This window comes from Manis pentadactyla, chromosome 9, assembly GCF_030020395.1.
Source record: "Manis pentadactyla isolate mManPen7 chromosome 9, mManPen7.hap1, whole genome shotgun sequence".
NCBI classification, from domain to species: Eukaryota; Metazoa; Chordata; class Mammalia; order Pholidota; family Manidae; genus Manis; species Manis pentadactyla.
Genome location: NC_080027.1, coordinates 23,664,262 through 23,681,142, shown reverse-complemented (window position 1 = coordinate 23,681,142; position 16,881 = coordinate 23,664,262). Strand labels below are relative to the sequence as shown.

At 33.9% G+C, this 16,881-nt stretch overlaps 1 protein-coding gene across 5 annotated transcripts in view; it reads right to left on the bottom strand.

Moving 5' to 3' along the window:
* Positions 1-16,881, bottom strand: part of SLC36A4 (solute carrier family 36 member 4) — a 56,012-nt gene that overhangs the window by 13,542 nt on the left and 25,589 nt on the right. For 2 of the 5 annotated variants that reach the window (XM_057507132.1, XM_057507134.1), the window contains 6 exons: positions 15,370-15,597; positions 13,670-13,714; positions 13,321-13,419; positions 9,136-9,294; positions 8,615-8,784; positions 2,903-3,072 (listed from right to left, as the gene is read on the bottom strand). In XM_057507132.1, coding sequence (XP_057363115.1) covers positions 2,903-3,072; positions 8,615-8,784; positions 9,136-9,294; positions 13,321-13,419; positions 13,670-13,714; positions 15,370-15,597 — 871 coding nt within the window. The remainder of the gene's footprint in view (positions 1-2,902; positions 3,073-8,614; positions 8,785-9,135; positions 9,295-13,320; positions 13,420-13,669; positions 13,715-15,369; positions 15,598-16,881) is intronic. The other 3 variants (XM_036923273.2, XM_057507133.1, XM_036923274.2) reach the window with 3 other exon arrangements.

The window sequence follows — 16,881 nt, the reverse complement described above, 5'->3', positions numbered from 1 at the left end:
CATAGCTCTGGCTTTGAGGACTGCAGTTGTGTGTGTTGGCCCTCCTGTTTGTCTTCTAAAGCTATCATTTTCCTCTCTAATCTTTATTATCCCTCTCTTTCATTTCTAAGTTTATTTCTTTTTGCTGTTCTCATTTCTATAGTCTTTGTCTCTTACTGAACTTTCTGTGGTGTGTGTCTATATATGTAAAATATATATGTATAAAATCTATATTATATATGATTTAACTTGTGCTCTTTGTAATTAAGTCTTTAGTTATCTAATGATTTCTCTACTTCTTAATTGTTACTTTACAGTTTTTTTACCTTCTCCTATTCCCTTTACAGCTCTCAGTGTCTTTCAGGAGGATGTGGGATTAACTTGGAACCACCACATTTCTCAGAACAACAAGCTATTATTTTCCATTTTCCATTTAAATTACATGAAAGCTAAAACCCTAAAAATTATTTGATATTATAAACCTAGCCTCACACCTACTGGACTAGAGTGAAATAAACTTTCATAAATAAAATAGCTGATTTTGAAGAATTTGGAACTAGAAATAGTTTATAAAGTGGATTCCCTATTTAATGGATGCCTGCTACATCTCTTTAATATTTCTCTCAAGGGAACTAGAAAGCATAAATCTCCAACAGTATTAGGACCTTTCAAAATTCACTGAATACATCCATTACATACTTCACCTCCATACAGTAGGTGGCAGTATAAAAGGAAGGCCAGACAAACCTTCCCACATGAAGAGTTTTTCATTTGGGGATCCATTTTTCCTCATTAATGTTTTTCAACAATCCAAGCTGTCACTTGTATATCAGGTGAAAAAATGTTGGAAAACCATGTGATGGTACACTATAGAATTTTAGAATTTATTCATTTAGCCTAAAATTCCAATTATCAAATACTTTTAAACCATGAAATTTGTCAGTTAGATAAAGACATCCTTTAAATATTATATAAGCAACCAATAAACATTTGCTGGTAAAAATGGCTTGAAATGTTATTTGGTAATGTTATTAATAGACAAGGAAGAGAAGTTTACGTATCTTAGTCAAATCCAACATAAAACTCAAAATCACAAAAACAGTAAGCCAAAGGATTGTTTGGAATATAGTCTATTCATTACAAATATTCACTATAGGATTACTATAATATGTTGCTTTATGTTGTTTACAGTTATTATGAATAGGTCTATTAAATACTAATTAGCTTATTTAGCATTTGCCAAAACTGTATTATAGAGAAAAAGAGTATATCCTTAGAGTACAAATCTTCCTCTGACAGAGAAAAAAAAGCCTATTTTAAGCCCATTCTTTCCATCTGAAGGGTGAAAGTAGATATATCAGAGAAAATAAATAAAGTACTTGATGCTGTAACATCAACAATGAAACTGTGGGCAATATTCCAGCACATAATTTTAATTATACAAATCGTTAACGGTGCTCTCCACATACCTACTGACTCTAGGACAGAATATTAGGACACAGAATGGTACTGTTTCTCATTTGCAGTGGCAATTAAATAAGGATTTTAGTGTGTCTTCTCTAGCATTCTACAAACTATTGAAGATTATGCTTTTGGTACTTATGCAGTAATAGTGTACTAAGAGCAGGAAACATACACAAAGCCAAGAACTTTTCAAATTAGAAACAGAAGGATCAGTGAAATCAGGCAATAACAAAATACATAGTATTTAACACATTTTGCTGAGTCATTTCAAACATGGAATCAAAACACAGGCCTGAGAGTTTTAAAATAACTATTTCCTACTGAATGTTCCACTAGTCATCAGAGTAGGGCTTTAATGACTTCATTCTTCAATATGATCTCCCTTATTAGTTGATATAATTCATTTATATGATTACTTTGAAAAATAGGTTTTATCTGCTTTTCCCAGCTTTGCTTTCTCTTCAAACAAAATGTAATACACTCAATTCTTTAAACCTAGGCATAAGCTCCATCCATGGCACTCAATGCAATTTACAGAACTGCCCAGAATTTCTAACTCTACTATCATCTAACCCTGAATGGGCCAAGATAGTTAGTAGTCTCTCACACAGAACTTCCAAAGCGCGTGTTCCCTAGAACACCAGTAATCTGGTCCCTGGTACAGTAATAATGGTCCCCATTAATTAGTTCAGTGTTGCAGTCATCCATGTATTTGTGGTTATGATAATAATGGTGACAATAAGGATAGTAATACCTTCCAGCTACTTGGGTAATATTTTCAGACCTGACCAAAAAATGCCACAAGGAAGTCTTACCTCCCTTTCATACTTGAGGAAAGAGGGGCTCAAAGATGATATGCAACTTGCCTAAAGACAACAACCGAATAAGTGGCAAGCCTGGGTTTGTGACCCCAAAGCTCACACTCTCTCCACTGTACCAAACTCAAGCTCCCTCAACACAAGTCTCTATTGTTATGCTGTCTTGTGGAGGCATTTTATATGTAAAACCTTAATCAAAGAGTACAAGCACCCCTTCAAATAAGTAAAATAAAACCACTGAAATTATTAAAGACCCAAACAAAACAAAAGCCATTCCTGTAGGTGACAGAGTCGAACTGTTAAATATACACAAATTAGCGGACATAAAAAACCTGAGAGACTAGAACCAAACTAACCCTTTATATCTAAAGGGTCCCTTACACATCTGATTTTAAAATACTTATATTTTAATCACCACTCATGTTATTTTCAAAATAAAAATTTGTTTCAGTTCTTTTAAAAGTGTGATGGGATCTCGTTTGTGTTTTTATTATATAGTAAAATAAAATAATTTTAAACCAAATAATATCCCAGCTAGGTAAGTAAAATGTTTTAAAAATATTTAAAAATATACTTTAAGTAGCTTCATTAGAAGAAATTCAACAATAAAAATTATGTTAGAAATATGTAGTGATACTTACAAGTAACACTAACCAAGAAGGACCTTATCACGAATTCACAGATTTGCTTCCATTTAGCATGAACTTTGGATGTGATCACAGGGATAATGATCTCTGCTGGAACATAGAACTGAATTGAATATGTCACAAAGATGCCAAAGGAATACAGAATTTTCACTGATTGATATAACCTGTTGAAAAAAATTCAAAATTTAGTCATGCCTTTTTCCCACAGATTTAATGAGGCATAACTGACAAATAAAATTGTAATATATTTAGTTAATTAATTACTATTTTTGCTTTGAAAGAGGTAATTTATTTTTACTGAAATAAAAATTGTAATATATTTAAGGTGTACAATATGATGATTTTCTGTAGGACTCCTACAATCAAGTTAATTAACACATATATCATCCCATGTACTTGCCTTTTTTTTGGTGAGAACACTTTGGGTCTACTCTCAGCAAATTTCAATTACATGCTATAGTGCTATAAACTATAGTCACCCCATTATACATTAGATGCTCAGACTGTATTCATTTTCTAACTGAATGGTTATACCTTTTTACAAAATTCTCCCCCATCCAACAGCCCCTGGCAACCATCAGTCTACTCTCTTATGTTTGACTTTTTTTTAGATTCCACACATTAAGTGAGGCCATGCGGTATCTGTTTTTCTCTATCTGGCTTATTTCACGTGGCATAAAGACTTACAGGTTTATCCATGTTTCTTAATATAAATCTGTCTTTCTTCCTTTTTATTTTTAGTGTTAAGATAGACAAGAAACCCAATACACACTTAGGCCAATAACTTATCAATTAAATGCTTGTTTATTAAAATAGCCAGATGATCTCTACTAAATTTCTAGATGATAAATGGACAATTCATTTTGACAAACCTATTGTTGGAAAGAGTTCATATTAAGCTAAGCCAGTGTTCTGAAGGTTAGGCTTAGCCCCATGAAGAGCTAATGTTTTCTCAACTTTCTTTCAAAAAATTGAACATTCTATGTGTCTTTGATATCTCAATGACCTATACATAGAAGAAAAACTTCATAATGGACTCTGAGTTATAGTTTTCCTTGCTTGAAAATGTTGGTAGGTATGTCATTAGTTGCAGAAATGTCATCATTCTTAAGTCCCAAGGGGGGCATCAAAATGGTTTCAACCTGCAAAGTTCTCTAGATTATACAGGGATATGCCTATATAATTCTCTTACCTATTTAGAGTTATATTGCTAAGAGAAATAAATTGTTGGACTGGGTGGTTGTTATTTTGTCCAAGTAAACTTATCTTTTTGAGGCCCAGTGCTTTAAAATAGCACAGCAATCTTCAGTTTTATGAATATCTTGAGATTTCTACATTATGGAGAGCCTCCTGTCAAAACTCAACATGTATGCCTTGACAAACACTTCCGTAAACTTCCTTTTGTCTGGCAAAAGACCTTTTAAATATTGATAATGACACAGAGAGAAAATGTAGACTTGTAGGACCAAGAGGGACATTATAGGTACTCCCTTGGGGTACAGATAATGAAATTATATGTAACATATGTATTTTCTGAAAACTTGAATATTTTACAACAATGAAAAGAAAATCTCAATCACTCTTGTATTATTTAAGAAACAAACTGGAGAGGAGCCTATGGATCAAATGTGCCACAGCATTAGCAATAGTGATTAACACCTATATTCTGTTTCAGTAGAAACCTCACTGAGAGCCACAATCTTCTCACTGAGCAGTTCTACTTGCCAGTTTTGGTAAAGAAAGCCTTCACAGTAATGAGGCTTTAAGCTTATTTATGATGTTTTGAGACATAAAGTAGTAGAGATTATAAACAGTTCTCCAAACTGTGGCCAAATGAGAGAATTCAGTAAGTCTCTTCCTACAAAGTATTCATCATAGGAGTGAGAACGAGGAAGGAAAAAAGCTGAGTAGAAATAGATCTGAAAATAGTACGAACAGAATAATTAAAGAAAGAAGGAACTCCTTAGGGTTAGCAACAGCAAAATTTTAATTATAGAACAATTTCAGAATTTTTTTCCCAGCTGGAGGCTTACAGTTTAAACATAAATGGTCAAGTTACCAAAATGTACAAAATAACTGAAAGACTCCTGCTTCATATATTCTGATATGTAATTGTGTAGAATTAAGTGAATGTTCTTATTAGCTTATTATTAGAACATTTTTACTAATTATCTTTTAACTTACATGTTTTAAAAATATGGTTAGCAATGTATTTAAGAACACATCATTATGAATATAATTACTTCCTGATTTCAAATAAGTTATGTAAGCTAAGAATCTGGTTATTATTAATATAAAAATATCAGTATACACAATTACTATCATTTGGTGTTACCCACAGTAAAAGTGGGAAATAAAATGGTTGGGTCTTTTATAAACTGGAATACTTGCTAATTATCAACCAAAGAGGAGTCATATAGATAAGAGCATTTAAGAAAAGTGCTGCAGTCTTTTAGAATCAACTCTTCCACTTTTACTTCTTTTCTACTTCAAGGGCACACTGTATTTGACATCTGTATTTTTAAGCAATACATAGTAACATATGTCAAAAACTGAGACCATTTGTGTGAAAGAGTCTATCTACATAAAGTAATATGAAAAATTCTTCAAATCAACCCAGATGAAAAGGAACATCATTTCATGGTCTATGTTATTGTTACTAGAATGACTTTATTTGTACAGATTTTTGAAGTCCAGAATTCCAGAGGTTCATTATTTACCCTTGCGTATTTTCCTTGTAACTGCACTGCACCTGTGCTTTTCCCTCAGCGTACACATTCCCCCTAGAGGGCAGCAGTGTGCTGGGGCTTCCTAGGCCAGAAGTTAAGCATGGTGGAACTTCCGGAAGCACCAATTTTACTCAAGGGTTTTTCTGCAGGGAAGTCATTTTTATATAAAAAGCAACATAAAAATTATAAACTAGAATGCAATAGGTGTACTCTTTAATGACTTTTTAAATAGACTTATGCTTGAGTTAGACTATTTGGGCTACTGCCCCAACACTCCCAAGGGAATGCTTTTTTTTCACCCTCTCCTCTGCTGTTTGGGTTACAATAGTGGAAATCTTGGAAAAACACTGCTAAAACATCACTCAACTAGAACTAATAGTGGTGCCTTGGTTATATTATTAGGCACTAAGGTAAATGTTTTTAAACCTATAATACCATTTAACAAACATTTACTGAGTGCCTCTTAGGGGCTGAGCAATGTGCTAGACTGTGGAGATTCATCATAAATCTAGAAGATGCAGGGTTCCTGCCATCAAGGAACCCTGGTTCTAGCTCAGAATTATGAATTTACTTCATCATCATCTTTAAAATATACTCCTTACTTCAAAAGCTAAATGCAATACACTGAACAATATTAGTCAAAGCTAGTTTTAAAAGATAGATTGAGGGTAATAAATAATAGCTTCAAGCCTCTCTAATCCATACTTGTTTTTATCCGGCAGCTGCTTTCTAATTCAGTCTTTTCTTGGGGAAATAGACCTTGTGAACTCTGACTTTAAGTCAATATGGGATCAAAAGCCCTTTACAGCTTCTCATAGTTAGTAGCTATCAGTTCCCTGGGCCCTTGTGACAGTCACTAGCTTACATACTTAGCTATTAATAAAGAGTACACTGCACTTTCTCTAACTTCCGAGGCCTATTGTCTGAAACAGAGAGAGAGAAGGGAAGAGACTCACACATTAATATAACAGGGAGGAAACTGTAGGTTATAATCCTGTGATTACTCCAGTCCTAACTTCTCATTTTACAGAAGACCATCACTATACAAAGATAAGCATCTTCTCTCCATTACCCCTCAGCTGTGGCTATTGTTTTAATTGTCCCAGCTCAGAGTCCAAAAAGAAGTAGACTGCGGGCTACAAAAGGCTTATCTCCATAATGAAAAAGAAGTACACAACAGAGGTTCTCTAATGGAGAATATTTATCTTGACTTGCTTCCCTGTTTTCCCAGATATTTGTTTCCTAGGATACCTGTACAAGGCTTTTCTCCAGGCAGGAATCCAGCTAAGCTTTCTTAAATAGAAACTAAGATTGAATAGTCCCTTTTTAATCAAGACTTACAACTAGTTCTATTCTAACTAGAAAACCAAAGTAATTGAGGGCTAAGGAGAGAGGTGGGAAAGGGATGCAGAGAAAGGGAAGGCTTCAATTAGAGCTACTGCAGAGATGGTATCACCCCCTCAAGATGAATACAAGCTTTCTCCACTCACTCTTGTCACTGTTACTTCACCAGGATCTTAGCTCTCTGGGGATTGGGGATGCGAACATCTTAACCTGATCTGCATGCATACTCCCACTTCAGTCCCTTCTCCCTTAAGGTTTTCTTTAAATACTTTGGTGAATAAGAATAGGGAATGATTTGGCAATTGTTTCTAAACACATTTTATAAATTTGACATTAAAAGTACTTGTCAAATTTATTTACAAAATCATTTTTAATATTTAGTGTAAATATTATTCTAAGTGGGGAAAATACCATTCTATTTTCTAGGCATTGTATAGTATTTGAAAAGAGGAACTATACTACCATAATTTTTAGCCTTTAACCTCCTATTAGTCTCCTTAGGCTTCTAGTACATAGTACAAAAAGGAAAAAAAAAACTTTTTTAAACTATTACAAAAAAGAACAAAGAGGCACATTTAAAGTATATAATCAACTGTAACAGGTATCTTGTCTGTAATCCTGCCTCCAGCTTGAAATATATGTATAATATTCAAAACCTTTCCATCTTGGAATACATTCATAAACTACATCATAACTGAAGTAAATCTACAAAAAAAAAAAAGATAAATACACTGCATGTGTGCCCCTTGTGTAACTAGAAACTATTCTAGGTACATTCCCTCCACCATAAATGGCTTCCTACATACATTTGTTCCAACAATGTTTTTGACTCCAATAAAGACCTAGAATACAAATCATTACTGAATGGGAGACAAATTCTCACCAGGATGCAGTCAGAAGATAAAATATTTAACATTTAAGGTTTCAGAGGCCTCTATTCAAGCCACCAAAGAAGCATGACATTAATTAAACCAGCAATTTAGCATTTATTCTTTGCATTTATCAAAACTAAGAGTTATCTTCTATTTTACAAATATACAAGTCTGCATGGCAATCACTGCCAGTATCTTTTTTAAATCTCCAAAGACCAATCTGTGGAAGAAGGGAAAACCCTATATATTTCTTCACTTAGTGGAATATGGTTCTAATATTAAGGAGAATACTAAGGTGTACCATATTATTTTATTTTATTTATAATGTGTCCTGTGTTCTTAAGGGACTTGGACTACATGCAGTATTAAAGCTGATCAGTAAGATATTGAGGGCCATAGGTGAGGGGTTATATTATTTTATCAGGAACCCAAAGTGTTGGATTTTTTTGGCAAAAAGGGCATTAAATTTAATTAAAGTGAATCCACATTAAAAGGATACATTTTTTACTCATACTTTACTCAAACCTGGAACATCCTACAATTTTTAATCTTTCAAAAAAAATCCCACAAGGATCTGTAAAATAATCATAGATGGTCTTCTCTTCAGATTATGAAAAAAATTCCAGCTTACACAAATAAATGACAGTAAAAATTTTAAATGTTTAAACCATAAATCCACGGATACACCTTTATCATCAAATATTGGTAAGCTTTATCTACACAATACATAAATGAGGATTAACAAACTCATATCTACTTACCATACATCCTGTGGAAGATTTAAAGTTATACTGCCTTTGATTTCATCACGGAAACACATATATCCTAAGGTAGCTAATGTTACATACAAAGTTGTAACAATTCCCATTCCAATATTCAATGCTTGGGGGAAGCGTTTTGATTCTTTCATTTGATTTTCCAATGGAAGGACCTAAGAAGAGAATGCAAGTAATATGAGTAATTTAAACAATCTTGTATCCTGTCTCACATATACACAAATTAATCTTTCTACAGTAACATGCAAATCGTTTTTCCTTTAAAAACAACATGATTGTTGATGTGTTTTTTCTTAGGTGTCATATGTATTTTTTACATTACAGATTTTTAAATTCTGAGAAATGTTTCAAATCAGCTTGTAGCAGACAAATTTGTCAGTTTTTTAAGAACAAGTTTTTTATTCTGGAATAATTTTAGATGTATAGAAAAGTTGCAAAGATAAACGGACCACTGCATTATACATCTCCCCTCCCCGCACTCCTCTCCCCTGGCATTGGTACATTACTATTAAACTCAAAACTTTAATTTCACTAGATTCTCCACTAATATCCTTCTTCTGTTCCAGGGTCCCACATCCAGGATACCACACTGCATTTTGTTGCCATGTCTCCTTAATCTCCTCCGGTCTCTGAGAGTTTCTCAATCTTCCCTTATTGTTCATTATCTGAAGTTTTGAGGTACATTGGTTAGGTATTTGGTATAATGTTTTCTGTCTGTATTTGTTGTGATGTTTTCCTCATGACTAGGCTGGGATTACAGGTTTCAGAAAAGGATACTACAGAAGTGATATGTGAAGTTCCCACCACACATGCTATTAACATAATTTATCACTGGTAAAGTTAACTTCGTTCACTTGGTAGAGGCATGTCTGCCAGGTTTCTCTGCTTTAAAGTTCTCTTCTTCCCCCTCACTGTACTCTATTTACTGGAAGCAAGTCACAGATTCCAGGGACCACGGGAGATTGAGTTACGCCTGCTGGAGGGTGAGTGTCTACATAAATTATTTGGATATCCCCTTTTGTGTACCTATTTATTTAAAAATTTATTTGTTAGTATGGAATCCTGTATATTTGTTTTACACTTTAGAGTATGAATCTGAAATTCTGCTATTTAGTTACTGATATTGTTTTAGCTTAGCTCATAATGAATTCTATCAGGTTGGTTCCTGTGTTTCTTTGACAGGACTCCATTCTTTTGCTTTTTTTTGAGCACTTCCATATTTTCTGGAACAAGATGCTCCAGACTCAGTTTGAATTTTCTTTCTTCAGCCCTAGAATCAGCCATTTCTCCTAAGAACTTTGGTTCTTTTATACTGAAGAATGGTATTTAGAAATCAAGATCTGGGAGCTGGGTGTGCTCGTTGCTACTAGGGTATCACTGCTTATAAGGCCTCTCAGCAGACAGTGCTAGGAAATTATGCATATTAACCCATGTATACATATGTCTATAATTGATTCTATATCTACCCATCTGTGTCTATTGTCTATTAACTTAGTTAGATGAATAAATTATCTTCATTATGTAAAAAAAAAAACCTTTAAAGACAAGGAAAAAAAGGCTAGTTGAAAAGTTAAAATTTTCAGGCAAACCTTTAGGTCAAATCTCTTAGCCATATGATTTGAGAACACAGTAAATGATATTAAGTAATATTAATAGCAAGTATTTTCTAAGTGCTTACAATATGCTGGGTATTTTTCTTTCTTTTTTAAATTGAGGTAAAATTGGCATATAACATTATATTAACTTCAGGTTTACAGGATATTTTGATATTTATGTACCCTGCAAAGTGATCATCACATTAAGTCCAGTTACCATCCATAACTGTACAAAGTTACAAATGTTTTTTTCTTTTGATAACTTTTAATATTTACTCTCTTGGCAGCTTTCAAATATGCAATATAATATTATTGACTATAGTCCATGCTCTACATCTCCATGACTTATTTATATCTGGAAGCTTGCAACTCTTCACCCCCTTCACCCATTCCGCCTGCCCACCCTGCTCTGCCCACTAACCTCTTTCTACTCTGGCAACCATCTACCTGTTCTCTGTATCTAAGATTTGTTTTATCTGCTTTACAGATTCCACATAGAAGTGAATCATGGTATTTGGCTTTCTCTGACTTATTTCATTTAGCATAATACATTATCATCAAGGTCCACCCACGTTGTCACAAAAGACAAGATTTCCTTCTTTCCTATGGCTGGGTAGTAATCCATTTTGTATATATATCACATCTTCTTTATCCAGTCATCCATCAATAAACACTTAAGTTGTTTTCATATCTTGCCTGTTGTAAAGAATGCTGCAATGAACATGGGGGTGCATGTAGCTTTTTGAGTTTGTTTTTTTGTTTTTCTTTTGATAAATACCAAAAGTGGAGTAGCTGTATCATATGGTAGTTCTATTTTTAATTTTTTGAGGGACCTCCATATTGTTTTCCATAGTAGCTGCACCAATTTACATTTCCACTAACAGTGCACAAGGGCTTCCTTTTTTCTATATCCTTGTCAACACTTGTTTTGTCTTGTCTTTTTTATAATAGCCATTCAAACAGGCATGAGGTGGTATCTAATTGTGGTTTTGATTAGCATTTCCCTGATAATTAGTGATGTTGGACATCTTTTCATGTGTCTGTTGGCCATCTATATGTCATCTCTAAAAAAATGCCTATTTAAGAGCCAGTGCTCATTTTTAATCAGGTGTTTTCTTTGCTACTGAGTTGTTTGAGTTCTTTATATATTTTGGAAATAACCCCTTATCAGGTATATGATTTACAAATATTTTCTCCCATCCAGTAGGTTGCCTTTTCATTTTGTTGATGGTCTCCTTTGCTGTACAGAAGCTTTTTAGTTTGATGTCATCTCACTTGTTTATTTTTGCTTTTGGAGTCAGATCCAAGAATTCAATGCCAAGAGTATGTCAAGGAGCTCACTGCCTATGTGAAGTTTTGGTTTCAGGCTTTACATTCGAGCTTTAATTCATTTTGAGTTAATTTTTGTGTATGGTGTAAGACAGTGGTCTGATTTCATTCTTTTGCATGTGATTGTCCAGTTTCCCCAACACTTTTTACTGAAAAGACCATACTTTCCCCATTGTATATTCTTGCCTTGTCACATACTAATTGACCATATACTTGTGGACTTATTTCTGGGCTCTCTAGTGTTTTGTTGATCTCTGTGTCTGTTTTTATGCCAAATACCAAACTGTTCTGTAGTTTGTACAGCTTTGTAGTATAGCTTGAAATCAGTGTGTGACATCTCCAGATTTGTTCTTCTTTCTTAATGTTGCTTTGGTTACTTGATTTTTGTTGCTCCATACAAATTTTAGGACTGTTCTGTATCTGTAAGAATGCCATTGGAATTTTGGTAAGGATTACACTGAATCTGTATATTGCTTTGGGTAATATGAACATTTTAACAATATTTATTTTTCTAATCCATGAACATGGGTTATCTTTCCATCTATTTGTGTGGTTTTCAATTCATCAATATTTTAGTTTTTAGAATACAGGTCTCCCACCTCCTTGGTTAAATTTATTCCTAGGTATTTTACCCTTTATGATGCAATTATAAATGGGATTGTTTTCTTAATTTCTCTTTCTGATAGTCCATTGCTAGTTTATAGGAACACAATCAGTTTTTGTATACTTACTTTGTACTCTGCAACTTTATTGAATTCATTTGCTAGTTCTAACAGTTTTTGGTGAAGTCTTTAAGATAATGATGTCTCTGCAAGTAATGACAGTTTTACGTCTTCATTTCCAATTTGGTTGCCTTTTATTTATTTTTCTTGCCTAATTGCTCTAGTTAGGATTTCTAATACTATGTGAAATAAAAGTGGTGAGCATGGGCATCTTTGTCTTGTTCCTAATCTTAGAGCTTAGAGCTTATTCCTGACCTGTCAGTTTTTCACATTGCCTACGATGTTAGCTGTGGACCTGTCATATATGGCCTTTATTATGTGTTGAGGTACATTACCTCTATACCCATTTTGTTGAGCATTACTATCACAAATGGATGTTAAATTTTGTCAAATGCTTTTTCTTCATCTATTGGGATGATCCTATGACTTTTATCCTTCATTTTGTTAGTGTGGTGTATCATGTTGACTGATTTGTACATATTGAACCATCCTTGCATCTCTGGAATAAGCCCCCTTGATCATGGTATATGATCCTTTTAGTGTAATGGTGACTTCAGTTTGCTAATATTTTATTGAAGATTTCTGCATCTATGTTCATCAAGGATACATCTGTCTGAATATAAACTGGGCTTGGTAGAATAGATGGAATAGAGATAAACAAAACTGGCCCTGAGTTAATGATTTTTGAAGCTGGTGATGCTAACATATGGTTATATGTTCGTATATGTTATGGTTAATAGTTCATTACACTATTCTCTAAATTTTGCTTATGTTTGAAATTTTCCATAATAAAATGTTAAAATTTTTCTTTTTCTACTGTCCTCAATTTACAGATTAAGGAAAAAAGAATTAAGCAATGCATCTAAGATTAAACTCTCAGTTGGTGGAAGAACTGAACTATAATTCAAGTTTATCATACCAAACTTCAAACTATGTTCTAGGAATAAAAAAAAGTAAGAAAAACATGCATTTTAAAGGTAACCTGACTACATAAATCTTTGTGTTGACTTAAGATTTTAAAACATAATAAAACCTAAATCCTTACCACTCCTATGCCTTCAAAAGCAAATACAGCAGTACCAAAAAAGAGTGGGTATTTTTTCCAGCCAGCTACTATTGGAAGATTGTGGGGATCTGGCATATTCTGGAGAAAGAAGGGAAAAAATAAGTTACACTTTACTTCTTTAAAGAATTTAAAATGAAAGAGTAAAATCATTCACTTCTGAGCTTCACAACAAACATGAAGCAGATGCATTATAAAAGTGAGTAATTCTTTCAGTAAATACTTTAAGCATCCTATGTTAAATGTAGCCAAGCTGTTAGGATTTCACTGCCAAAAGCAAGTGTTTTCCTCATGCCCACAAATTCTGTCCAAGATAAATGCTTCTGATTACCTGTTTCAACCTGTAAGTCCCAGGCTGTTCACAATGGTGTGGCTCCTGCCACAGGAAATACACAAGTATACTCAACATCTGAGCTAAGAACCATATAATCAGTGATTTAACCAGCGATAATGGTGTCCAACAAAATTCATTCTCCACTCTGTTTTCATTGCTCTTTTAGTCTCTAAGATACCTGGTTCCTGACTTAGGCTATCTTATAACTCTGTGTAGGTTATGGCTCTCTGGTATGTGCCCCCCTCCTGATTTCAGTGTTTTACTCTTTGAACTGACACTTGCCATTATCTTTATTATTTGTGCCTATGCCTTGACTCTGGCTTTAATTATGGTCCTGACTCTGGCTCTGTGTGTTCCACCTCTCACTATCTGGGAACTCACAAACTGCACATCTGGTCCAAGGTCTCTGGCTCCACAATGTCTATTTCTTTTAGCTACCCCAAATCTAGCCCCTACTCTCTTCACCATCCTGTGTTATCTGTTTTACCTGATTAGAAGTAGAATTCAAGGCCAAGGAAAGGGGATGAACAAATAAACTGAAGTGTAAAAGCACATGGCTAATTTGGGGAGTAAAAGGTCTAGAACATCTGAAGCACAGGTAGATTTGTGTGATATAATGGTGATGCATGACTAAAAATACAAACTAGGGCCAGAATGAAAAGGTTGTTAAAGTTTTTGAATCTTTTGATAACACTAAATTGTTATTCAAGGCTCACACTGTTTGCTCTACCTAAGAACCTCCTCTTCTGCTCCACTAACTCTTACATGTTCAGATAAGGGGTCATAAACTCCAGAAAGTCTATGCAATCTTCTTCCTGCCTGTCCCCTTTTATTCTCATATACTAAAAGAAAGAGTCTATAGATTTTGGAATTCAGAAAGAGGAAAATGAAACATAGATCCATCATAAGAGAGTGTGTAATGAACTGCTAATAGAGACTTTAGAACAATTACTTAGGCAGCAATATATGAGATGGATTGGATCAGGAAAGAAAAGAACAGGGATTCTTGATCACTGACCCCTTTGCAGGATGAAAGCTATATAGCTGCTCAGTAGAAAAATGCATATATACATAAATAAACACTCAATCTTGAAAACATTTTTAAAGGATTTGTAGATCCTCTGAACACCCTCAATAGCTTCTTCTATGGGTTAAGAATCCCCAGTCAGTGGACAACGAAATCAGTTGCCGTTACTGCAAATTCAGATAAAGAGGCTACAGACGAGTGTAGTGGAAGTAGCCTGAAGTGCTGGCAGCAAATAAAGGTTCAAATGTGAAAGAGAATTACAAAATTACACCTATACTTCCATCTCTTGTGACTGGCTCAAATCTTAAAGGGATAAACAAAACACTGAGTTCTTTGTTTCATGCTAGGCAGTGTATTAAGGCATGCTTCTAAATCTCATAGCAATTCTAATAAGGTAGATATTACTATCTTCTGAAGCAATGTTACCAACCCAGGAGCATATTACCAAGATTCTAAACCAGATCTGACTGCAAAGCCTATGCGTTCAATCTCTGTCATATACTTTCCTAACTAAGCAGTCTCCCTCAAAAGGAAACCAAACTCTACTGATTATCTCCTGTGTGTCATATATGAAGTAGGGGTCTTTAGGTATCATTACTTTTACCTTCAAAGTAAACAAAAAAATTATTTACTAAGAAACACATGACAGTTAAAAACATATTATACTTACCCTAACAACATACTGATAAATAATCACAAGACTGACAGCCATGGAAATGTTGGCAAGGAACGAAAGCACAAACAGATTCTTCAGCTCACGAATGAAGACCAAGAGAATTATAAATGGAAGAAAGCAAAGCATATATATTCTTAGATCAATACTTCTTCTCTCACATGGATTTGATGAATTGGTACTATTCAAAACAAACACTTTACTCTCCAGGAATCCTTCATGAACCTATACAGGATTACAAGAATAAGGAAGAGGGAGGGGGGAAACCTCCATCAACTTACAATCATAAAAGAGAAATGTAAAGAAAATTATGTTCTATATACCCTATGATAAGTTCCTTTACAATACATAAAATATTTACAATTTTTCAAGATACTCCAGCTTCCTAGAAATATATGTATCAAATTTAAGAATAATTAAACTAGGATAATCTTTGCAAGATAAAATTCTTTTATCACACTGGGAAAGAAAGTTCACTATGATAAATGATACATTTACTAATTCATTTTGGAGCTTTGTGACTGTGATGCTCATGACCTCTGTAAACACTTAATTTGCTTTTGAGAATAATCAAAGTGGAAGTATACCTGCCCAGAATGGCTACTGGATATTCTACTCCAGTTTATTTTCTTCAGAACAGTAAACAAGCTCTTAAGTACCTCTTAGAAATATACAGTAGTCAAATAACATTTATAAATCACAGCCTAACTTTAAAACTGTTTTAAAAGGAAATTGTTTATAAATTATCATCACTATTAATAAATATTTATTAAGAATTCACTAAATTCATGCATGGCTATATGCTAGACAGTAGATAAAATTTTTGCTAGAGCAAAGCACTTCTACAAGTTAGATCAACTTTCCCTTAAAATTTATTCAGCCACTTCTATAAACCAATATTCAGTTTCAAAAGAGGTACAATGATTTATAGGCCCCATTTATTTAAAAATGGCTATGACTCAATTAATCATATAAACTAACTTATGAAAATAGAAATGAAATTACAGATAAAAGATTTTAAAACAATCTTAAAAACTCACAGCGGAGGCAGATCATACTATAATCTAAATAGTAGTGAAAATTTATTTGCCCTCAAACATAATACCCTCCTTTGAACACAATGACTTATCAAGACTCTGGATACCTACCTACATTTTTAAGAACCAGAACCTATAGTGATAATAGTGAACATTTTCTGAATACTTTCTGTGTGTCAGGTACTGTACTAAATACTTTATATACATCTCATTTAATCATCAAACAAGTGTGTGAGGTGGGTGGCAGTATTAATTTCAACTTATAGTTGAGGAAACAGGTTTAGGGAGCATAAAACCTACATAATATCAAGCCATTAAGTGGTACTTCTGGGATTCAAGCCAGGCCTAAGACTCCGGAGTCTTGCTTTTGTCAGCAATATGTTAACCTGACCAGAATACTGCAATACTGCAAGGGGGGCCCTGCCCAGAGCCATCTGGCCTCCATTTTGACATCTCTCCTCAAATAAAGTAA